This window comes from Helianthus annuus, chromosome 7, assembly GCF_002127325.2.
Source record: "Helianthus annuus cultivar XRQ/B chromosome 7, HanXRQr2.0-SUNRISE, whole genome shotgun sequence".
NCBI classification, from domain to species: Eukaryota; Viridiplantae; Streptophyta; class Magnoliopsida; order Asterales; family Asteraceae; genus Helianthus; species Helianthus annuus.
Genome location: NC_035439.2, coordinates 121188877 through 121215371, shown reverse-complemented (window position 1 = coordinate 121215371; position 26495 = coordinate 121188877). Strand labels below are relative to the sequence as shown.

General features: G+C 36.7%; 1 protein-coding gene across 1 annotated transcript; it reads right to left on the bottom strand.

Annotated features, from left to right (window-relative positions):
* Positions 1–3609: 3609 nt before the first annotated feature.
* Positions 3610–8454, bottom strand: LOC110868402 (probable serine/threonine-protein kinase PBL7). Its single transcript, XM_022117555.2, has 6 exons — positions 8271–8454; positions 7444–7634; positions 6816–7005; positions 5899–6290; positions 4883–5298; positions 3610–3941 (listed from the first exon to the last, which is right to left on the bottom strand). The coding sequence occupies exons 1-5, from the start codon at positions 8350–8352 to the stop codon at positions 4942–4944; spliced, it is 1212 nt and encodes a 403-aa protein (XP_021973247.1). The 5' UTR covers positions 8353–8454; the 3' UTR covers positions 3610–3941; positions 4883–4941.
* Between the last annotated feature and the right edge of the window lie 18041 nt (positions 8455–26495).

Genomic DNA, 26495 nt, shown 5'->3' with positions numbered 1-26495 from the left:
TGGAACCGGTTCCACTGCGTATTTCAGAAAAGCTGCTGACGACTACTGTTAAGAACCGGTTCTTAACATAAAAAGCTGTTTTTTTTTTAAATTTGTACCGTTAGAACCGGTTTTCAAATATAAAAATCGATTTTTTTTCCTCAAACATTTCAATTTGCATCATCCAATCCATCACTCTTCTTTCTCTGTAAAACACATTCAAACCCGGAAGAACAATATGACATCGGAAGAAGGAGTTGTTTTGATTTTAGAAACCAAGCGTAACCCCGCAATTTGGAAAAATTTTGATTTGTGTTTGATGTCGGATAACCATGAGATGGCTCGTTGCAAGAATTGTGGGAAGTTCATGAAGGCGGCGGCAAACTCCACCTTCAAGAAGCATACCGACAAACATTGCCCGGTGACAAAGGCAAAAAAGGAAGAAAAGGGCGAAGGATCCGGTTCTTCTAATGTGTAGTTTGGTGGATGCGTTTGTTTACTTATGTTTGATGTCTTATGTTTTATGTGTGATGTTTGATGTGTTATGTTTGATGTGTTGTGTGATTTAAGTGTTATGTTTGTGAAATAATAGTTCGTTTGTGGAAAAAAAATTCGCATATATAATCGTTTAAGTAGTACAAAAAGTCGGTTCCTTCGGTAATCAAAATCCGTTCGCATTTGTTTCGTAACAGAATCGGTTCCACGGGACTGATCAGAATCGGTTCCTTCGGGACTGATCAGAATCGGTTCCTATAATTTATTTTTTTGCTCGTTTGCTTGAGGACGGTGCGGCACTTTCACTTCCGCTACGCTTTGGTGCGGGCACTTCGGTACAATCGTCTTCGGAATCATTGGTCTCTACCTCGTCTTCCTCTTCATCCTCTTCTTCAATAATCTTGTGCTCCAACTCCACCTCGTCTTTGAGACTCGACTTATGTTGAACACGATCAACGCCGTCCAAATGATCTTTTAGGCAAATTGCCATCTCTAGCGACTCCGGGGTTAATCTTGTTCTTCTAATCGACAATAGCCTACCACTAAGAGAAAAAACATTTTCCGAAGCTACCGTGGAAGCTTGGACCGTTAGTAAATCACGAGCTATGGTGGCTAGAATCGGGAATTCCGTTTCTTTAGACTTCCACCATGCCAAAATGTCAAAATTATTATACTCCTCGGCCGTCATAGTAAGTGCATCATCCCTTAGTTTATATCGGCCGAGTTCACTAGATGGTTCGTTACCCCTTTGTTGTTTCGCCGTTTCGTCTCTAACGACGTTCAACATGGTTATGATGGGGTCGGCAATTGTTTCATCGTTAGAGGCCGATGATGAAGCTCCATTAAAAATGGTATGATTTTTTCCCCATATTTTTTTAAATAATGATCATAAAGTTTATTCAAAGATTCTCGAAAAGTTTTTTAGTTTTGGCTTTCAATGTTGGATTCTCCTCGTGCATATCCAACTTGTCGTAAATTTCATCAACTAACGCGTTAACACCCGCTACATTTAAAATTGGGTTTAAAGCGGCGGCACATAAAAATACGAGTGGTAAATCCAAAAAATATTTTTTAAATTTATTGATCATTGGTGTCAACATGTTCCTCAACATGTCACTTGAGTTTTCAAACTTTTTAAAATTAGTTGTTATCAAATACAATTCGGAAATAACTCGAGAACTAGTGGGATAATAAACACCGGAAATTAAAGTTGTTGATTTTTTGAAAACTTTTAAAAAATCACTTAGTGTTTGAATGTTATTCCAAGCCGTGTCGGGAAAAGGGTCGACTTGGTAGTTATCACAAAGTTGTATGAAATGCTTTTAAAGTGCCCATTTGTTTTAAAGCCATTTCAAACATATGACACGTTGAATTCCAACAAGTTGGGATATCCCAATTAGGACCAATTAATTTTTGGCATAAAAACCGGTTCCTACCCGATTCCAGTGGACCCGACCCGGACCCGGTTCCGGTTCCTACCCGATGCTTAGAGGAACCGGTCCCAGGTTTAAAAAACCCGACCAAACACTATTTCCGATCAAACACTATTCCGATCAACACTCACCATTCTGTTCAAACCTATATCATTCAAAACCCTAAATGGCTAACAGAGGAGGTGGATTTCATATACGAGAAGAAGAAGATGATTATGATGTCGATAAAATTTATGGTAAAGTTCAAAGTTCAATTTTTTATATCTGACTTCGATCCTTTTCATTTACTGGTTTAAAGTTTTGATTTTGAATCTTTAAAATGCAGAACTTTATCCAACGTTGTTCTCAATCAACATGCATCATGGAGGATCATTTACAAACAATTCAGGTCGTGTGTATGTAAATGGTTCCTTAAGTTTCGTTGATTTGGTAGATAATGAGAAATTTGAGATTTATGAATTGGCCCTAATGATGAATGAGTTAGGTTATGATGATGTTGTCCCTAGCTTTTACCATTATCTTGAGCCTGGGGGTGATTTGGATCCTGGGCTTCATCCATTGGCTGAAGATTCCCATGTCTTGCAGTAAAAAGAACAACCCAAAGGGACTTGCATTAACCTGGCATGAATCTTCAAATGAAAACAATTGAGGTGTGGAATGTGGAACAAAGCATATTCAAGGTGATACTAAAAATGCACCTTATGTAGTGGATATTGGAAGCTCTAGTGTTGTTACTCCTCAAGTACCTAAGGGGGTTTGAACAGAATGGTGAGTGTTGATCGGGATAGTGTTTGATCGGAATTCCAATCGACGATAAGGGTTTTATGAGTATTGAAAGATGTTTGAACTAATGAAGTGGGTCTGAGAATTTATTTGGGTTTTAATAACATCACAAGCATGAAAAGACGATTTTACCCTCACATGCTATGCATGTGAGGCCATTTAACATGGATTAGTAACTGGGTTAGTGATAAAGGATGAAACCGGCAACAAAATTAATCTTAAAGGCTGGTTTTGTCAACTTTTAAAGATTAAAGCTGAAACCAGCAAGATTGGTGAAACTTAAAGGACGTTTTGTGCAATTTACTCTTGTTTATTTTACTTGTCTTGTACCCTTTATATATTGTGTAACTACATCATTTATTACATCACGTTTCACTTTTGCAAATTTATATATTATTAATTTAAAACACTGTTGTGCATTATGTGGTTCTACTACCTGCTATATTGTTAATTTGTGCATATATATGTAGTACCAGCTGTACAAGTTGTTGTAAATAGAGTAGGATTGCCAGCTGTTATATGTAGATCTCCATTTGTTCTATAGCGTGTCTATTTGATGATGGTTTTAGTTATAAACCTGATTACAAAGTGCCAAGTGCCCCGATACGTGTCTTTCTCCATCACGATTTAGGGTTTAAACACCCCAGACATGCCATTTACTCTTCTCTCAGAACAGAATCAAGCCCTAATCTCTCTGGTTCATTTCTTCCGCACACACAATTGTTGAGCGAAGGTAGGTCCTGATTTATGTTAATCTTATTTCTAAACGGGTTTACCTACTCTTAAGTTGGTAAATTTTTCATTCATTTTAATCACAACAAAATATACAAGATAAAAGTTGATTGATATTTGATAAAGTATATGGATGAATAGAGCAATAATCGTACCCTGTGAGGGTAACGTGTCCAGTTGTACAAAGTTACAAACTACAAATCTTTCTCAGATAAAAGTAAAATAGATGTTCTGTTACATATGATCTGTACATCATACTTGAACAGCAATCTAGTAAACAGATGATTCTTTATAGGGGGGTATCATATATATTCCCAAAAGACTTTCTATAACAACATTAATAAATACTAGATGGACAGGTTAATAACATATAACACATACACAAGTACATCTACACTTTAACAACAAAAACCTCATGCTAAACCCACCACCGTCACCCGCCACCAACAAAAATAGACGTCCATTCGATCAACCGCGATCTGGGTAGTTTTTCAAACTCGTACCTACTCTACCGGAAATCTGTTTTCAAGTAAACATCAAGTATAAGTTACACAAGGCTCGATTCGCATTTGGGTCAACTCAACCCGGCCCATACTCAAAACATGTCAAAAAGTAACTAGCAGAATTCATCTGCGCATTGCGGCGGGATATGCCAAAAAGATATCAACCATAAAAACGAATACCAGCGTCGGTTCCAATAATAACGATATCAGTACAAATGTTGTCTGGTCGTAATCGGTTCGGCCTGTGCCGACACTCGCTATAACTTGCGATACCAAATAAATTACTTTATTTTGAATAAATCTCCGTTTTCAACAAAATTTATTATAGAATGTTGAAAAGTAAAAAAGTTAAAAGTAAAGTACACGGATGGTCCCTATCGTTAACAAAAAATTTGGATTTGGTCCCTAGCTTTTCAAAAGTACACAGATGGTCCCTGTGGCTTGCATTTTGTAACGCATTTAGTCCCCCAACTAACAAATCTAAAGGTTTCAGTAGGTCCAAGATAGGGACCAAAAATAGTAAATACGTTACAAAGTGCAAACCCCAGGGACCATCCATGTACTTTTGGCAAAAGTTGGGGACTAAATTTGTTACAAAGTGCTAACTATAGGGACCATCCATGTACTTTTGGCAAAAGTTGGGGACTAAATATGTTAGAAAGTGCTAACCATAGGGACCATCTATGTACTTTTAGAAAGCTAAGGACCAAATCCAAAATGTTGGTCAACCACAGAGACCATGCGTGTACTTTACTCAAAAGTTAATAAACGCAAGTTATTAGAGAAAAAACAAACTAAATAAAAAATAAATGAGTTAAAAGCGTTTATTATTTATAGTACAGGGGTCTTTAACAGGTTAAAAGCATCCTCAGACCCTACCAATAACCAATAGCTTTGATATGAGTGGGATTTTATGGGGTACGTTTGTTTAATTCAAGGAAGCATTTGAAGTGGTACCTCAGTATAGTTCATAGTTCATAGAAATGAGGACCAAAGGGTGGCATTGCCCCTGAAAATCAAAAATGCCGTTTGGCGCGATTTTTCTCCGATCCACTGCCGCTCCCACTCCCGCTACCGCTACCACCACCACCGCCGTTCTGTTTCTTGTCATTGTCTCGTTTTGATCTAGGAGGTGTGGTAGGTGACCATAAAGCGTTCTGGATCGGTTGACTTTCAGGGTCATATTTCTGTGAAGCAAGGTAGCTCAAAGCCGTAACCACATCGGCTATAACCGGACGCATGTTCGGTTGCTCCTGCACACACATGGCTGCAACCGCAAGTGCCTGGTACAAACCCCTTGCTGGATACTGACCTTGCAGCCCCGGATCCGCTATCTGGCTGAACTTTCTTCGGTCTTTGAACAACGGTCTCGCCTGGTACCATTTAAAATCAGAATAAAATTTCACGTGTTATGGCCAACAATGTAGTAAAAAATTAGGGCTGCAAACGAACCGAACGAACACGAACAAGTGTTCGTTTGTTAAGGAAATATATATGTTCACGAACTGTTCATGAACACTTACTGAACGAGATTTTTTGTACGTGTTGTTCGTTAAGGAAATGAACGTGTTTGTTTGTTATTTTTATGTAAGGAACATAAACGAACACAAACTAGTGTTCATGAACACAAAGAAAACAAACGAAGACAAACTAGTGTTCTTGAACATAATATACTGAAACTTATTAAAAATATTATTCGTCAGAATTTTGAAGAATTTAAATAAAATATAAAAATTAAAAACACTAATGAACTATCGAACACAAACAAACATAAACGAACGCATTACCGAACGTTCACGAACATAAATGAACGAACGAGACCTCTGTTCATGTCCGTTCATTTAACTAAACGGAAAAAATTCGTGTTTGTTCATTTATTAAACGAACGAACACAAACGAACTTTCCGTCGAACGGTTCACGAACTGTTCGCTGAACGTTCGGTTCATTTGCAGCCATAGTCAAAATTACTTACCCATGAAACCAAATTTTGCTCCACTCCGGTTTTAGAGTTATCAATGGCTTTCCGGCCTGTAATAATCTCCAAAAGCACAACACCAAAGCTATAAACATCTGATTTTAAGGTCAACTGTCCGGTCATCGCATACTCCGGGGCACAGTAACCGTAGGTACCCATGACACGCGTAGAAACATGTGTGTTATCCCCGACCGGCCCAAGTTTTGCCAACCCAAAATCCGATAGTTTCGGGTGGTATGATTCACCGAGTAATATGTTTGAGCATTTTAAATCACGATAAATTACAGGTGGACTAGCTTTATCGTGTAGATACTCGAGCCCTTTAGCAGCTCCAGCCGCAATTTTCATTCGGGTATTCCAATTGAGTCGTTTTTTACCGGGCGACAGGTCTGTGTGACATGAAATACGTATTTAATTTCCAATTTAAATAAGATTATAATTATTTTTAGAGTAAAATGCCATTTTCGTCCTTGAGGTTTGGCCACTTTTGCGACTTTCGTCCAAAGGTTTGTTTTTCCGCATCTGGATCCAAAAGGTTTGAAATCTTGCCATTTTCATCTGGCTCGTTAACTCCATCCATTTTTCTCGGTTAAGGCAGGGGTATTTTTGTCTTTTTTGTTAACTTAAAGGGCAATTCGGTCTTTTTCACTCTTTTCACACGAAATTAGCATAATGTACAAGTATTCAAAAAAGACGAAAATACCCTTAAGTTAACAAAAAGAACAAAAATACCCCTGCCTTAACGGAGAAAAATGGATAGAGTTAACAAGCCGGATGAAAATGGCAAGATTTCAAACCTTTTGGATCCAAATGTGGAAAAACAAACCTTTGGGTGAAAGTCAGAAAACTGGCAAACCTCAGGGACGAAAATGGCATTTACTCTAGTTTTTTTTTCCAAATAGTAACATAATTACCATGAAGATGGTCATCCAAAGATCCCAGAGGCATGTATTCATAAACCAGTAGCCTTTGATCTCCATCGGCACAATAACCAATTAAATTAACAAGATTCGGGTGATGAAGTAAACCCAACATCAACACTTCTACTAGAAACTCACGGTTTCCTTGTAGCCCATTTCGATCCAGTTGCTTGATTGCTACAATCTACATCAACGACCAATTACTTAGATATTTTCGAGCATCTATAAGCATAAATTTGTTTTAGAGTAAAATGCCATTTTCGTCCCTGAGGTTTGGCCAGTTTTGCGACTTTCGTCCAAAGGTTTTTTTTTCCGCATCTGGATCCAAAAGGTTTGAAATCTTATCATTTTCATCCGGCTCGTTAATTCCATCCATTTTTTCTTCGTTAACCCGACTTAACGGAGACAAATGGATGAAGTTAACGAGCCAGATGAAAATGACAAGATTTCAAACCTTTTGGATCCAGATGCGGAAAATCAAACCTTTGGACGAAAATCGCTGAACTGGACGAAAATGGCATTTTACTCTTTGTTATATAACTGCAGACATAATTTAAACTTTTCATGTATCTATAAACAGTTTTTGAATTACATAGCTCATGTGTAAAGAAGCTGAACTAACCTGATTTGAACTTTCGAGTCGCCCTTTATATACTCTACCGAAACCACCTTCTCCAAGAAGACAATCACCTCTGAAATTCTTAGTTGCAGCTGCCAGTTCACGAAACGTGAATGTTTGGGCCGCAAGATGATCCGATCCCCCATCTTTGACCGCTTCCTTTGTTTTGAACAACGGATTTGACCTAACACTCTCTAAAACATGAGCAACAAAGAACAAGGAATTATCAGACAAAAAAGCAAATGCAGTTACAGATAAAAAGATACTGAATCTAAACAACATATCTCGACCCGTTGAAATGAAGCCTCTTAGTATTATCATTTTTTTTTTCATAATAGCACATTAATTAACTATCCAAATATCTTGTAATCAAACCCTATAAAATTTAGTGTATCAGTTGAAATGCACAAAATAAATATAAAAAGTAGCTACAAAATTTCCAAGTAACCAATTACCTTAATTCATTCATTATGTGATCAATAATGAATTTAATGTCAAAATAAGAACAAACATCAACATCACCACCAGCAGCAGCAACAACAATTTGGAACTCAATACCTTATCAATACACACATCTAAAACAAAGAAATAAATAAAATTCCAATTTAACTAATTTTAGAAAACCTAATACTACAAAATCAACAGAGCAAAAACAAATCATTCAGCATAAATAATCCTTCCTATAAATTTATAATAATCATATAAATTAACAACTGTAAGAAATGGCTACCGCAACAACATAATAAAAACAAATCAGATAATAATAATATTATTATTGTTATTATATGTTAGGGAATCTGAAAGTAGATATAGATATAGATGAAGATGACCTGTAGAAGATTGAATCGGATCGAGAGATTTCCGCTTCTTCTTCTTCTTCTTTGAAGTTCCAGAGCATGGAAACCATCCCATTCTCTCTCTCTCTCTCTCTTCTTCTCAGAAGAACAGTTGTAAACGATAGTAGTCAACACCTCAATAAGAGAGAGAGAGAGAGAGTGATTTTTGATCTTTTATTGGTAAACTCCTATGTCATGAAAATTGAAATATAAGAAAGTAATTATGTTTTTTTTTTAAGAAAAAATAGAAAGAAAGCTACTTTTCGATAGTAGAATACTAGAAATAACTTTTAAAGATCTAGATTCATCAACTTTTTGACCTTTTTTTATAATTGAGATTATTATTATTATTATTATTATTATTATTATTATTATTATTATTATTATTATTATTATTATTATTTTTCATAGATAGATAGAGAGAGGGTGTGTGAATATTAACTTCTTTTTTTTTATTCTCGTCTTTGATGATTACAACTAATATTTACAACCCATGCTTTGTGACCGTTAAACCATAAAAAATAGACGTGAAAGCGTTGAACCATACACGTGTGTTACAGCTAATTCGTAAAATTTTGACCACAAACGTAAAACATTATCGTTAAAAACTAAAAAACCTTTAACCCAGATAATAATAATAGTACTGAGAATCCACGCGTTGTGCCAGACCCGTAAACGTATACGTAATTAAGGCAAACCACAAGAACCAAAGTAATGAGATAATATCCAGATTTAGGGTTAAAATTCATACTAAACCAAAAAAGGTTATTTTATAAGAGAAAAAAATAGAATAATAAAAAGTTTAGTTGATAAAAATAAAGTATTACAGTGGAGCTTAACTTCCTTGTATACAAAGCAATCCAAGTAGTAAAAAGTTAAATACTAGCCTACACCCATGATTAGCTTTTTGCTAATGAATATATAGAAAATATCTAAAAATGACTATCATTACATTTTAGGCTACTCGGTGTGGGACTCGTTCTTCGGGGCGTTCAGTTTTCCCAAGAGATCGCTTTTATTCTAGACCTATTTTTAAACCAAAGAAGTCCAACCGACTTAACTTTGCTTATAATGTCTTTGATTCTAACCCGAGGGTTGTTGAATTTGAAGTCGTTCTTGGCGCGACATATGCTCCAACATCCAATTCTAATAATGTCAAGCAAGGCTTCTTTCTTCCGAGGGTTATTGGATACAATCAACCATGAACATTTTGTAGCCATTTTCTCTCACAATTTTTTTTTATGTTGCATTAAGTCAAAAGTTGTTTTAAAACAATAGCTTAGACTTGAGATACTACAAAATGTAGCATTTAAAAGTTGTTTTGAATTGATAATAGTGGGGACCTTACTAGATTTGCAAGACAACTTTTCCTATAACAAAGAGCATTTATTTGTTTCTCTTAGTGTTCACCTTCTCATTTTGCTAAGACACTTTTTACTTAGTTTTGAATTTGAAAAATCATATAGGTTTTCTTTTAACCTTTTTTTTTGAACAAAAATATTTTGATGGTTTGATTCATTTACAAAACACTTTAGTTATTTATAAAGATTTATATGTGGCTTTATATATTTGTTATAAAGTGATTTGAATATTTTGCGATACTCTTCGACACAATCTTGATCCACACATATATGTGTGTTGAATCGTTTCATTGGCATTTTTGAAAGGTGGCTTGAAATCTTAAACTTGGTTAAATTTTAAAGGTTATGTCGAGTGGTCGAACGCTTGATATACAGTCAGACTGTAAAATCGACTGTGGTGCTTCTATTTTGTTGTTGAGCCTTATCGTTGATATTTTCTTCGACAAACGATCAATACAGGGCTCGGCGTCGGTATCCATCTAGACATCACTTTTCAACAGACTAATGATTTGAAGCAGTAGCTTGTCAATCATCCATGCTAACTTTGTGGCATTTGTTGTGGATCTTGTGTTTGCATTATTTCTTTCTTTTCATATGATTTTTGTTGATATGAATACATGGAAGCTATGATTACAAAAACATGTGTTTGTATCTAGACATTCAACACATATGTTGATATTTATATCATCATCACAATATGCAATTATTCTTGTTCTTAGACAAGGATGCTCCAACAATTACCTTCACCACCGTTCAACTTGGCCCCTTTGACGGACCCCCACTCTATGGTGCTCATATATCGAAACTAATGTAATAGTCAACTTAAGAGCCGGTTAAGCACTCTTCAACGTCGAAAATGGTAACAACAAGCATATGTTTGGCAGTGGTGGTGACATTATACAACAATCTTAGATTCTACCTTATTTGGTACCCGTATTGTATGTGTATTGTACCAATTTTACCTATTTGGTATCCGTATCAGTACTCAAAAAATAGAAAAAAAAAACAAAGTGGTACCAAAACGGATACTAGGCCATAATATTTGGTACCTGATTTTGTTCAGATTCGATACTGGTATTTTCACTACCTGTAAGGGTAATGTACCCGTTCTAATTCCTACTCAAGAGTTATTAGGATTTAGGAGGGTGAGTTATGATATAGATGGTTTGAAGATGGATGAAGTTATGTTTTAATAATGATAGGGTATAAAACCTTAATTAAAATTTGGATATATACAATTATCATACATGTCAAAGTCATTACACATATCAATTCATCCTTTTGTACATACAAAACAAAATGAAGATACTTAATATATTCCAAATATTTTTTATTGTATATGAGATAATTATTTTATTATTCGGAGAAGTGTTACACTTGAGAAGTATTTGGATGTTTATTTTCTAATCTATCTATACTTTCTATAAAAGAAGAAATCCAAGTGACATAAGAAAAGGTGATGTATCAGCTTGAGAGCATATCCAACAAGGCTTTTCTTATGTCATTATTACATCATAAAGCCTAATATTTAAAGACTTTAAAATTCAAAGTTGGCCCACATTCATATTTCAAAGGCTTGCCATCAAACCACTGCCTCAAATCCAGTTCAAAATTCTGTTCCCAATTCAAACATCTGTTCTCAGTTCAAAATTTTACCATCTAACATCTGTTCCCAGTTCAAAATTCTGGCTCCACGCTTTCATCTCTCCCTCAAATCCAGTTCCCAATTCAAAATTCTGGCTCCACATTCAAAATTCAAATCATATATTCTAATCCTATAAATAAGACATAATTATGTGGCTCCACATTCAAATCTCTCTCGCTGATATCTGCGAGCGTGTCTCTCTCTCTCTCTCTCAAATGCATCTTTCTCGTGATTCAGCCGCTATTCTCCGATTACACTTCTTTGTTTGAATGTTTGATGATTCTGTTTACATGTTATCGTTCCAGTATCTGTCACACCCCCAAAATACCACATGCGGAAACACCACGGGACGTGCGACGTACCAGGATCCAAGCCACCAATCACACTGAACTACGCGTAATATTTAATAAAAACATTCCATTCAGTTCAAAGTATCAATCCAAGACATAAGTTAAACCAAAACAACTATTCAGCGGAAGCATAACATAAATAGTAATTCAAATGTTTCAAATCATATGTTCATAATCAATAAAGCGAGTATCCAAGAGTTTTGATCCATGACCACTCCAGTGCTCCCAGATAGCAAGTCCATAAACAGAAATCTAACAACCTGCAAGCATGCAGACAAGTGTGTCAGACGACGCTGGTGAGTTCAAAGTTTTGTTAACGCGTTTAGTTACCAGAGGTGTGTTTGAAACAGTTCAACGTTATGTTTTGATGATGTTATTAACTCGATTACCGTATGTGGCTACTAGATGTGTTTGCCCAAACCCCAATGCCTCTATCAAAGCATTGGTCAAGTGGTCAAGGTAAATAGTTCACGCCCGTCCATTCCGGCCCGGTGTGAGGGTGCCAAACCTAATAGCGCTATCAACTAAATACCTCGTTGCCTTCCCGGCAACAATCGGTAGATGTAAGGGGTCTTATATGATAGAAACTGAGTAATAACAAACATCCCATTAACCTGACATTCTTCCCTGAAAACGTTACCCGGTATCCCTTCCTGGGATGCATACTTGGAAAAGAGCAGTGAACTCACCTTGGTTTGCTCAGTGGAGTTAATTACTTGCTCACCCTTAGACAGTCACACCCTAATGTAAATAATCACTCGTAATCAGTTTACGTTCACGCATACTCATAACGTGCATACAAGTTATCACAGCAATTATACAACTCATATCATCCCATAATTCACGTATACGTTCCAAAGTAATGCTTGACAGTTATGTGTACTATACTAGGTGTTTGTACCAAATTATATTACTCATCATAAGTAATCATCATCAACAGTAACCATTATGATTTTATCCACATGTTCATTCAGCAACTAAGTCGATCGCATCACACATGTTTTACCAACATAACCGTAACCATAAATGGACACCATTAGCAATTTGCCACAGGGTTTCCATTAACAAGAAGTCATGCATGTTCACAACTTCAATCTGTTGATGGACTCTTGAACAGACAGACGACGAATCTCCTGGTCGGCGAAACATCGAGTTTCGTCGATGCATGTATGATGAAACCCCATGACCTTTCGTCAGGGCTCCTGTGACGAATCTTTAAGGAGTTTCGTCGATGACCTTGCAGGTTCCGTGTTTCCCTACAGTTTCATGTTTTTCTACCCTAGCCCTGGCCACAATTATTTGCAAATCATTACTTAATCATTCCGGTTATTACTTGATCATGAGCACACATATGTCATTAAAATGGTGATCAACACGCAACGAGATCGTCACTAGCATTAACAAGTTTCAGGATTCCGCATCGGTTATTTCACGTATAACTATTTCTATCATACAGATACTCACTATATCCATATCATCAACAAAATACTCCAACAATCCATATATCTAATCACGATGGACATCAACAACAAGCAATCAACAGTATATATATATATGCCCAATCACGATTAACATAGCAATCACGATTAACATGAACAACAAGCAATCAACAGTTTATATATATATATATCCCCTAGACAAACAATACCTAATAAAGTAACCGTTGCCGTACTCACCGGGAATCGAAGGTTTAACAGACTCGGATCGGAGAGAGAGAGAGGAAAGGAAAGCCTCGTGCGAGTGTAAGGTTGTCGCTGGTGATAGCGATAGTAATCTAGGGTTCGATAACTGACGTTTACGTACAATGAACACACATATAAGACAGATTGATGTTTGGGCCCTATCTGGGCTGAAAGCCCAATTCGGCGAAACCTCTAAGGGACCACGAAACTTCCCAAGTTTCGTCTACTAAATGGTGATGATGAAACTCAGTGTTTCGTCGAGTGTAGCTTGAGGTTGTTGCACCGAGGTTTCGTCGGGCATAGTTTGTAATTTGTGAAAGTTTAGTAGTTTAAAATAAATGTTTATAACAACTACTGTAACCAAGTACTACACATACTCAAACAATACACATATTCAAAAAGATTTCAAAGACCAAGTTTGTAACAAGTAACATATCAAGAAAAGGTATTGAAAACTCGGGTTGTCACAGTATCATTGTTCCAATATCGTCGTTTCAATGAAGTTTCTCATCACACATCAACCTTTTAATATCGAAGTTGTAGTATAATTGTTGCAACATCGTGAAAGGTTGCATGTGTTACCTTCTTTGATGGGAGAGTTGCAACTTGAACGGACGATATCTATCTTCTATCGTGAAAAGTCAGTTGTGCTACATCAGTTGAGAAGAGACCTTTGCATTTTGTTTCTTATTTTGATTAACCGTTGATGATGTTCATAGTTTTTATTTACACTAACATTTTAGAATATGTTAAGATGCATGTTTATATTATTAAAATGAACTACTACATAGAAAAATACAAATTTAATGAACTATTTATAAAGTATTACACGCTAGGGTTAACACTTGCTAAGATTTCGTAGACTCCGGCCTTTCTCCATGTGATTTCATGCTCTCTTTTGAATTTCAGGTCACTTAGCATGTTGCAGATTTTCTGATCCTATTCTAGAAGTTGTGTCAGAAACTCTTCTGCATTCTTCTGGAACTTTGATGGAGGAGAGTGGATGACTTCATCGAGCAATGATATGTTGTTCCAAGTTTTGTTGTAATTAGTGTCATTGATTATGTTGACTTTCCTGTTTAGTTCTGGGTCTGTTCTTTGTTCTTTGAGTGACCACGTCGAGAATTGTGTTTTAACATCGCTGGTGTCTGACCAGTGGTAGAAGCTGAAGTTTGCCATGTAGATTTTTTTGTTGGTTTTCTGATTTGGAACATTTTTTTGACAGAAAGTGATTTGTAGGACAGTTTGTTGATGTTTTGAATCAAAAGTAATCATCGGTCTTTTATAGAGTTTAAAAACGCGTCTACATGGTAAATGAAGAGGTTAATTGTAATTGTGACAATCTGCTTTTGTTCTTTGAATTTCGATATTTTGTCCCTTGGTTTTCTTGGTATTTAATTTTATAGTTTTTCCATAAGACTTGGGGTTTGAAAAGGTTTTTGCATTAAAAGACTGTTGTTTTGAAATATACATTAATATGTTTATATTAAATGTACACGTTTTGATAATTACATGTCACACCCCAACCGATGGCGGAAACATCGGGATGAGACGTACAAATTGCTCAAAACAACATAACACTAATTGTGACAATATGAATAAAATCATTTTATTAAAACTAGAGAATAATACATTGTTTCAAATAGTAAACATAAATTCAAACATGGTTTAATTGCTAAAATGGGTATCTAAAGCCATCCTAGCTTGTTTTCTTGAGTCTTGTACTAATCAACCTGCAACATGTATTAAAATAAAATCAACAAAATATGTTGGCGAGTATACAAGTTTGATGCATAGTATAATAAAATGTTTGAAGTTGCTCATATCCAACATGAATACAATGATACAAGTTACTACTTTGCCATTCAATATCGTTCAACATCGTTCAAATATCATTCAAATATCATTCAACATCATTCAACATCGTTCAACATCGTTCAAATATCGTTCAACATCGTCCAAATATCGTTCAACATCGCCATACCCCAAGACTCAAGGGCATTGAGATTAACACGTTCAACTTGCATAGCATATGAGTTTACAAACATCAAATTGTTTCATGTTTAAATGTGGATAGAGTGTGATAAAAAAACAAGATTCAAACGTTGCGTGTTTTTGTATAGAATACATGTTGCACCCAAAAGTGATAAAAATAAAAATGGGATCGAGTATACTCACAGTGATTGCGTTGCGATTTCTTGTAAAAACGCACAAGTAAAGATGTCCAAGAGGACGAACGTAAGTGATTAACCGAACAAGTGACGAACCACCGCAGGCTTCTCCGGTCGTCTTACCGAGCTCCGGCGACGGGCTCGGTGAACGAAACATGGCCAAACCGTTCCACCATGATCTCCGGTGGTTGCGGTTTACTCCGGTGAGTTGTAGGCGCTGAACAGGGGTTCTCCAAGGTGTTGCGGGTCAAACGGAGGATGGTGAAAGGTTTTGTGGGGTTGTGAGGGTGTCGAGATGAAGGATGCAGGTTCAAGAGGAGGTGAGGGTCGATACTTATAGGTGTTCGAATGGGTCGAGAATTTGGAAACTTGTTGTGATTATGAGCCGAAGATGGAAAACCCGAAAGTGATTGTTCCGCATAAACGGTAATTGGCAAGGAAAAGGAAGTGATTGAAAGTCGAATTTAGGAAAGGATTAATGCTTCCGGAAATTGATTGATCATCCAAAACAAAAAAAAAGTCAACAGTTGCTGTTGTTTCGTCTTGGCGGCAAATATTTAAAAGAGAAATAAACGAAATTATCGCTCATTTAAGTTTTAGGAGGTGCGAACTTAAACCAATATGAAGGCTTGGTTGAACGGTTAAGTTGTTGCTTGTTGGACGTGTAGACCTGGGTTCGAGTCCCGTAGTCTGCATGTTTTTGTTTCCTTTTTTTTTCTTTAAAAGTGAAGTTTTACATATTACCATATAACCCCCCTCACTTAACATAACTTGACTAACTTGGTTAATTAGTTTAGTTTAACTCATTTCTAACTAGCTTGGTTATATGTAAATCTTTAAATTAATTAAATTAATTTAAAGAAATAACTTAATTAACTAGTTTATAGAGAAAAAGATTGAACTTTGTAATTGTAAATTTAAATAAATTTTAATTAAATGAATAAAATTATAAACGGATCAAAATAATAATAAAAAAAATCTTTAAATGATTAAGACTTCGAGTTTCAACGGTTAGGATCCGAATTTTAAAACGGGTCGGATTTTGAGAAATCCATTTAAACGGATGTTACAGTCTCCCCTACTTTAGGAGATTTCGTCCTCGAAATCTAAGAGGAAGACATTTAAAAATTCAAAAGAAAGAATAGATGAGACTAGATCGTAACGTTTTGTTTAAGGGAAATTGTTTTCATGAATGCATCACATAGCATATAGTTTCACATAGCATATGAAGTGTTCAATTAGTTTTACATAGCATAATCATGAAATTCACGTTGTGTAACATAGGTAATAAAAGCATCGTAAATTTAGTTTGTTCACGAGAGATTATTATTAATTGTTTTAGATTTCGAAGATACTGTGTAACGTGTCTCCAAGATTGAAATATAAGTAACGTTCAAATATAAAGTTTCATTGAGAATGAAGAAGAGTTGGCAACTACCTCTGAGGTAAGGAAATCACCCCTAGCTCATTGGTGAGGTTGAAGATTGAGCGAAGCTGACCATCAAGGTAAGGAAATCACTCCTATCTTGATGATAAACTTCCATTTTTGGGAAATATGAGTATTAGCATAAAATTTAAAACAATTCCCATGACATACTTAGTTAACAAGATTAACGTATCACTGGCATGTGAATAAACATGTCAACCCATCGTGTACCGCAAAGTTGACTACCCAACATCGTCGCAACGAAGAGGGTGTAATGTTGTTAATTTAACATGACCACTAGAATACGGGCGGGCGCTACTCCTATAGCACTAAGCATAGTGCTATACATGTTAAGGTGTGGGTTAAAGGACAAGTTCATCACATAAGAATAACCCAGTAACACGAATCCAGTATAACATACTAGCATGCATGTATTAGATTGAAATGATATATCGTTCAAATGTAAAACACATAAAAATTGAGATAGCATAAAAGAGATTTAACGTAGAACATGGATTGTCACGGAACGTAACATAAGACTATTCCAAAGTAAATCGAAGTCCTTTTCGAATTAAGGAAACGTGCTTGGGCCTAATAGACAAATACTCTCATCGAGAAGCGATTAACGATATTTGTCCTTCCAGTTACTACACGTCCTTAATCGATTGGGAAAATCGAAACTTTGGCGAGAATGAAAATCGAGGAGTGGGACTAGTTAACAAGATGCGAGTTTCACCTCTAACTTGATAACATCGTACCCTAACGTGGTTGGTACTTATCAAAAGATAAGGGTCCACTAGAGTATGAAATGGAAACTCCCTTCAAGATTTGGATATCACTCCTAACTTGAGGGTAGATTTCGTGCAAAAATCAAAGTATAGCTGAGTGAAAGTCATCACCAAGTGTGGGAATCACCCCTATCTTGATGAATCATTTCGATTGTGTTACATGAGTGTCTTCAAAGCCTCCATGTGTATTGTGGTAGCCTTAGGGAAGGCATGTATATTAAGAGTCCAAGAAAGTAGAGGGAAGCAAAGAAGATAGAAAGGAAGTTGTTTTAAGCAACACATAATGAATAAGCTCTTAAACTATAGACTAGGCAAGGCATTCCTAATTCCCTATAGTTATGGCTCTGATACCAATCTGGTATCAGAGTATTCCTACTATAGACTAGGGAAAAGTATAGCAATCTTCCTAATTCCCTATAGTTATGGCTCTGATACCAATCTGGTATCAGAGTACTCCTACTATAGTCTAAGGAAAAGTATAGCAATTCTACCTAATTCCCTATAGTTATGGCTCTGATACCAATCTGTCACACCCCAACCGATGGCGGAAACATCGGGATGAGACGTACAAATTGCTCAAAACAACATAACACTAATTGTGACAATATGAATAAAATCATTTTATTAAAACTAGAGAATAATACATTGTTTCAAATAGTAAACATAAATTCAAACATGGTTTAATTGCTAAAATGGGTATCTAAAGCCATCCTAGCTTGTTTTCTTGAGTCTTGTACTAATCAACCTGCAACATTTTTAAAATAAAATCAACAAAATATGTTGGCGAGTATACAAGTTTGATACATAGTATAATAAAATGTTTGAAGTTGCTCATATCCAACATGAATACAATGATACAAGTTACTACTTTGCCATTCAATATCGTTCAACATCGTTCAAATATCGTTCAAATATCGTTCAACATCATTCAACATCGTTCAACATCGTTCAACATCGTTCAAATATCGTACAACATCGTCCAAATATCGTTCAACATCGCCATACCCCAAGACTCAAGGGCATTGAGATTAACACGTTCAACTTGCATAGCATATGAGTTTACAAGCATCAAATTGTTTCATGTTTAAATGTGGATAGAGTGTGATAAAAAAAACAAGATTCAAACGTTGCGTATTTTTGTATAGAATACATGTTGCACCCAAAAGTGATAAAAATAAAAATGGGATCGAGTATACTCACAGTGATTGCGTTGTGATTTCTTGTAAAAACGCACAAGTAAAGATGTCCAAGAGGACGAACGTAAGTGATTAACCGAACAAGTGACGAACCACCGCAGGCTTCTCCGGTCGTCTTACCGAGCTCCGGCGACGGGCTCGGTGAACGAAACATGGCCAAACCGTTCCACCATGATCTCCGGTGGTTGCGGTTTACTCCGGTGAGTTGTAGGCGCTGAACAGGGGTTCTCCAAGGTGTTGCGGGTCAAACGGAGGATGGTGAAAGGTTTTGTGGGGTTCTGAGGGTGTCGAGATGAAGGATGCAGGTTCAAGAGGAGGTGAGGGTCGATACTTATAGGTGTTCGAATGGGTCGAGAATTTGGAAACTTGTTGTGATTATGAGCCGAAGATGGAAAACCCGAAAGTGATTGTTCCGCATAAACGGTAATTGGCAAGGAAAAGGAAGTGATTGAAAGTCGAATTTAGGAAAGGATTAATGCTTCCGGAAATTGATTGATCATCCAAAACAAAAAAAAGTCAACAGTTGCTGTTGTTTCGTCTTGGCGGCAAATATTTAAAAGAGAAATAAACGAAATTATCACTCATTTAAGTTTTAGGAGGTGCGAACTTAAACCAATATGAAGGCTTGGTTGAACGGTTAAGTTGTTGCTTATTGGACGTGTAGACCTGGGTTCGAGTCCCGTAGTCTGCATGTTTTTGTTTCCTTTTTTTTCTTTAAAAGTGAAGTTTTACATATTACCATATAACCCCCCTCACTTAACATAACTTGACTAACTTGGTTAATTAGTTTAGTTTAACTCAATTCTAACTAGCTTGGTTATATGTAAATCTTTAAATTAATTAAATTAATTTAAAGAAATAACTTAATTAACTAGTTTATAGAGAAAAAGATTGAACTTTGTAATTGTAAATTTAAATAAATTTTAATTAAATGAATAAAATTATAAACGGATCAAAATAATAATAAAAAAAATCTTTAAATGATTAAGACTTCGAGTTTCAACGGTTAGGATCCGAATTTTAAAACGGGTCGGATTTTGAGAAATCCATTTTAACGGATGTTACATTACAAATTTCAGTATATAAACTCATAGTCACTTCACCTGTTTTTCAGAAAATCTTCCTACGAAGATATCATACTTTCAGGAAAGTCGAGTAATATAGTTTATTCAAATGGCGTCATTCACAAATGCAAAATCAGATGATTTAAAGCAGCGTTTTGTCAGGCAAATCGAGGAACAGGTGTATGAAGATAGGGCTACTCTTCAAGAGCTGAAGAGATGTTTTGATGGATTGCAAGTTGGGTTGTTCACTAGAGAGCAGGTTTCCAGAGATCTTATGCGGATGCCTTCAACTTCCGTTCGTGAGCTTTGTGTTGTCAGTAATATAGAGTGCGGTGATAGAGACGTGGAGTTCATGACGATGCTGAAGGATATACATCGAGAGGTTCAGCAATCGATGGAGTTGAAGCTAAAGTTTCTTAATTCTTGTTGTTATTGTTAGATTTGAACTTTAATGTTGTTCAGTATGTGATGTAATTGTTAGAATTTTAATGTCATGAATAAATTTCAATCTTACGAATCTATGTTGCGTTTTAGTTTTACTTATTTAGTGTTTGAGTTTGATTTAGATTATGTTGATGTTTAAGTGTGTTTGAACATCTATTTGGTAAGTCAACAGAGGTTAATATTTAGAGTTTTCAAAGGTCTGTTGTAGTTAAACTTTCGTAAAAGAGAACATCTGCTGATGATGAAACAGCTGTGTATGCTATGCACTGTTTGATTTACCACTGTTGACTAATAAATTTTAATAGTATTAATCTTTGTTGTTGCATCTTCATTTTAATTATTTCAGTCATTCCTAAGTATTATTTATAATTTTGTTTATCAGTCATTCCTAAGTTTTAATAGTATTAATCTGCGTTTTACTTTTACTTTCTTAGTGTTTGAGTTTGATTTAGATTATGTTGATGTTTAATTGTGTCTGAACATCTGTTTGGTAAGTCAACAGAGGTCAATATTTGGAGCTTTCAAAGGTCTGTTGTAGTTAAACTTTCGTAAAAGAGAACATCTGCTGCTGATGAAACAACTGTGTATGCTATCGATTGTTTGATTTACCACTATTGACTAAATGAATAAATTTTAATAGTATTAATCTTTATTGTTGCAAATTCATTTTAATTATTTCAGTCATTTCTAAGTATTATTTTATAATTTTGTTTATCAGTCATTCCTAAGTTTTAATAGTATTAATCTGCGTTTTAGTTTTACTTATTTAGTGATTGAGTTTGATTTAGATTATGTTGATATTTAATTGTGTCTGAACATCTGTTTGGTAAGTCAACAGAGGTTAATATTTGGAGTTTTCAAAGGTCTGTTGTAGTTAAACTTTCGTAAAAGAGAGCATCTGCTGATGATGAAACAACTGTGTATGCTATCGACTGTTGATTTACCACTGTTGACTAAAAGAATAAATTTTAACAGTATTAATCTTTGTTGTTGCATCTTCATTTTAATTATTTCAGTCATTCCTAAGTATTATTTTATAATTTTGTTTATCAGTCATTCCTAAGTTTTAATAGTATTAATCTGCGTTTTACTTTTACTTATTTAGTGTTTGAGTTTAATTTAGATTATATTGATATTTAATTGTGTCTGAACATCTGTTTGGTAAGTTAACAAAGGTCAATATTTGGAGTTTTCAAAGGTCTGTTGTAGTTAAACTTTCGTAAAAGAGAACATTTGCTGATGATGAAACAACTGTGTATTCTATCGACTGTTTGATTTACCACTGTTGACTAAGTGAATAAATTTTAATAGTATTAATCTTTGTTGTTGCAGATTCATTTTAATTATTGCAGTCATTCCTAAGTATTATTTTATAATTTTGGTTATCAGTCATTCCTAAGTTTTAATAGTATTAATCTGCGTTTTAGTTTTACTTATTTAGTGTATGAGTTTGATTTAGATTATGTTGATGTTTAATTGTGTCTGAACATCTGTTTGGTAAGTCAACAGAGGTCAATATTTGGAGTTTTCAAAGGTCTGTTGTAGTTAAACTTTCGTAAAAGAGAACATCTGCTGATGATGAAACAACTGTGTATGCTATCGACTGTTTGATTTACCACTGTTGACTAAATGAATAAATTTTAATAGTATTAATCTTTGTTGTTGCAGATTCATTTTAATTATTTCAGTCATTCCTATTGGTTAACAGATGTTAACGAACAACAGATGATATTCAATTTTAAAATGCTTAACAGAGGAGTTGATACTAACAGTGGTTGGGCTAATGATGAATAAGTATTATTATATAAGGTCTGCTATAAGTATTATTATATAATTTTGTATGTCAATAACAGTTTTTTGGAAGAATTTACGGTATATTTTGCTGTTATAAAAGGTTTGTTGTAGCTAAAGTCTGACAAAAGAGAGCATCTGTTGTTATAAAAGGTCCGTTTTCAATCTTAAAATGCGTAACAGAGGATTTGATACTAACAGTGGTTGGGCTAATAGCAGATGTTAGACTTACGACTGTTGAGTTACAACGATTGAAACAATTGTTTTTGAAACTTATCCTTGCCTAAAAATACATCCACTGCTAAATGGTACCATCTGTTGACATAATTTTTGTTTATCCTAATGACCGTTGATTTACTATACTGCTGACTGTCATCCATTATGACAACAGAGGTTCTGAAGTGGACATATGTTAGCTAAAAATAAAACAACTGCTGAAAGTTATCATCTGTTCTCATAACTTCTGTTTATCTAACGACTGTTTGACTCACACTGTTCCCAACGACCAACTGAGGTTATGTGTAAATATGTGTTATGCAAGGTTTTCAATGTAAATGTAAATAACAAATTCAATAAGGGGTGTATGTGTAAATATTTTTCATCTGTTGAAAAATATGGGAAAACGAAAATACAACCGTAATTATTTTTTAGCATCATTACACATCAAACATCTATCATCTGACTTCTTTCAAAAATCTCTTCTTCCCAGTCATTTTCTAGGGTTTCAACTTTCTTATTCTTCGTCTTCTAAGTTTCAATTACTGGAGGTTTTATTGTTTTTTCTTCAGCAACTGGTATGTACATTCATATTGTAATGAACTTTATATTGTTTAACCGATTTTAATTTAAATTCTATCTTGCTACAAATACGATTTTAAACGTTTGTTGCTAAATATTCAAAAAGGGTTTAGTTAGGTGTTTGAATCATTTGTTGAGAACATAATAAAATAGTAAAAAATTTAACTCATACTCTGTTTCTATGATTAATTTCGGTAGATACTCTGTTAATACAAAAAGTTAATGTTCATCTTTGAAGCCAACTTTTTAATTTCAATCTTTTAACATCTTTACTGATTCAGGTTTTATCATGTATACTACATTTGTCAAGTTTCTTGATAACCCAGAATCTTTGAAACTGGTATGACATGTTTTTATATACATAATTTATTTTTATTGAGATATATATTTAACAGTTGTTATGGTTTTGATGAAACAATGGTTAACCGGGCAGGGTTAACACACTGGTCTCGTCAAGAAGGGTTAATCCCTTCCTCTCGAGGATCGCTGGCTGGGTCACCGGTGGTCGATCTCCTGCACAAGGAAACAAGCCGTGACTCGTAACAAGGAGGATGGGGTGGGGGTGCTCCTTGTTACCACTCTCCGGCGTGAGAATCAGTAGTTTGCTTGAGAAGCAAAGTAAGATACTAGTAGTAGTGAGAGAGTTGTGAAGAGATACCTCAAACCTGGTTTGGGGTTGGTATTTATAGCCGAGGAGTGAAGGAGGAGGATGATGGATGGACTGACGACGTGCTACACCTTTGCAAGTGTGTCAGTCTTGTCGGTTGTGGAGGTTACGCCACGTCAGTCCATTGCTTACGTAGCTCTGACAGGTAACTGCCATTGGTGCACTTGCACTGTAGTGTCAGTCCCACTTGTTGAGTGCATAGGATGCGGTGCAAGCCGCATCGCTGCATGCGGTAACGTCTGAGGTTACCGCGTCTCCTACTTGTGATCAAGAAATACGCGAGATGCGGTGCTGGCCGCATCGTCGTCCGCGGAGACTATTTGCCTGCATCCCTTGTCGTGACGAAAATGCCCATATGGTGCGGTGCCAGCCGCACCGTTATGTTCATCTTCTTCTATGCCTAAGGTAAGGCTTCCTTGTATTGATAGAAGTGTTCACTGGACGCGGTGCGAGGCCGCATCGCTGTGAATACTTCCGTTTTCATACACCAGATGTGATGCTATGTCGCATCACTCTACCGTTCTCATGTTCCATGTAAGTCCTCCTTCGTTACTAGATAGATTGGATTCAACCCTTGTGCCGACGCGTTCTCGCATGGGCACAAGTGGGTTGTTAGCTGGTGGGGGTTTTGATAAGGGTAATGGTCACTCGCGGTCGATGCTGACGCGGGATCTGGGACCATACCCCTTCAAGTCCCCCCAGTCTAGTGTTGCTGCCACATACAAGTTGTATGAGGGAGGAGTATTGGACTATGGTGTTTAGAAGGTAGTTTGGAGTCTGGAGAAGATCCTAGACCATGTGGATGGTCTTTTCTGTATGTAAATCAAGCTGGAGGTCTGGAAGGGTCATCTGACGCCTCTTCCGTACCGGTGAAGGAATTTCGTCTGATGCGAAATTCTCAGCCGTTTTATGTCACCAGGTGGGTTGCCACCTGTTGTTGTGTCGAAGGTCTCTTGGAGACTTTGTTAGTAATGCTGCACAAACTTCGAACCAACCTCTGAGATGGTGGTTGGAAGGTATGCACAAGCTTTCAACCTCTGAGAGGTGGTCTTGTCTTCAAACCAATTGTTGAAGTGGTGCATGAAGAAGAAAAGAAGCTTTGGATCAATCTCTGAGATTGGGATCAAAAGTAGTTGATGCTTGTAAGTGCTTTGCTCAAGCTCTATGTTCAGCATCTAGTCATGAGATGACGATCCCTTTTTTGTTGGGTTTTCGTGTTCGTTGTCATAGCTCTCTAGTAACCGCACGTCCTTTGCGGTTACCTCGTTGCGTCATTGTTGGCCATATTTGGTCGAACAATGTAGATTTGTACTATGGGTAAATAAACATGGTCATAGGCAAGGGTATGCCCACCATTGTTTATTCTATGCGGCCCATAGGCGGGCAAACAAAGTCATAAGCAGACTTGTTACCGCTGTTCAGACGCTTGCTGTTCGACAAGGGCTTGTTTAGAGCGCTTATCTGCGTTCTTCCTGGAGCCACTTACCTTCACGCTCCAATACCGAGTTTGCCTTGAAGTAGCTTCGCTCGGTGATGTGGAGTTAGTTTGGCTCTTCCGTAGCAACCAGTCTGTGGAAGCTATGGTTATGTCCGTAGCTACTCGTGAGTGTTTGCGGTTTTGCATTCCCATATTCGCTCGAAGCGGGTGTGTTGCTCGGATGTAGCTCTTGAAGGTTCAGGAGTCAGGGTTGCTGATGTGCGCGCGCGTACATTCCCTTCCTTCTTTATGTTAAAGAAGGTGTTCATGTACCCTCTGCGGTTGTGAACCGGACAGGAGGGATTTGAAGCTTGAAGAGAATGAAGGCGATGCGGTTTACCTGTGTCTGAGATGCGGTTCCGTCCAAAGAACAACGCTGGTTCTGAGCATCTGACACACCTGAACGGGCTCGTGTGTGTCATGTCCGCATATTCCACGTGTGCTCGTGGATAGTGCGGATAGGTATTATACCCCCTTATTGTATAGAGATATATATTTTTACCTATTTTTTAGGGGTATGTAAAAAAAACGACATGCGGTATGGGTTATGGTGCGGTATACCAGAGAAACCGCATGCCGCTTATAATTGGATAATGTAGTCGCTTTTTGTTGCATACGTGGCTGATCTCACGTGTGAGTTGGTGGAAGTTGGTGAGATCTTCCTGGCATGTGCTGAAATGAAAGGACGTTTGCACTGCCCGAGGCATTAAATGCACTGTAGCAAAGAGTGTAAACGTCTCTTATGTCAGGCGCGTGGGCGGCCACGCGCGCGTGATAACCGTCAGCGAAAACGGCGCTTGACACGTGGTATCGCGCAATTCGTTCTTTTTGAACGTGATGATTCGTTTTCTCCCTCCGCATTAATTGCGATGGGTATATAAGGGGAAACCGTTCGTGGTTTCCCCTCACTTGTTCGAAATTTCAAAAATTTGCCGGTGAGAGAAAACTTTTTCTTTGTCTTCTCCGACGATATTTCTTGAAGTTCCGGTGAGGTTTTTAGTTTTTCCACTCACTGTCTTCTGTTTCTTTGATATATCTGATGGCTGAACCATCAAGTCCACACAATGTGGAGGGTGAAAACCCTGAACAGCAGGTAGTAGCGGCTGATGAAGACGAAGATGATGACGTTGACGTTCCCGGTGGTGGGTTACCGGTGTTGAAGTGGTCAAAGGGTGGTTTTAAACTCCTGATGACCACTGTGCAGATGGCCGACGATTGGGATGCCACCTACCCACAAGAGGGGGATACCGGTGCTGATGCTCCGGCCGGTTATATAACTTTGTGGGCCGATTTTTTCAACGACGGCAACCTTAGGTTGCCGGTGACGGTGTTCGTTGCGGAGGTGTTGGAGTATTATCA

Excerpts from the sequence above, each read along its gene's own strand:
- LOC110868402 (XM_022117555.2), bottom strand. The coding sequence starts at position 8,352 with ATGGGATGGTTTCCATGCTCTGGAACTTCAAAGAAGAAGAAGAAGAAG. Across the intron at positions 6,291-6,815 it reads TTTGGATGACCATCTTCATG|ACCTGTCGCCCGGTAAAAAA; the intron begins GTAATTATGTTA and ends CATGTCACACAG. Across the intron at positions 5,299-5,898 it reads AGCAAAATTTGGTTTCATGG|GCGAGACCGTTGTTCAAAGA; the intron begins GTAAGTAATTTT and ends AAATGGTACCAG.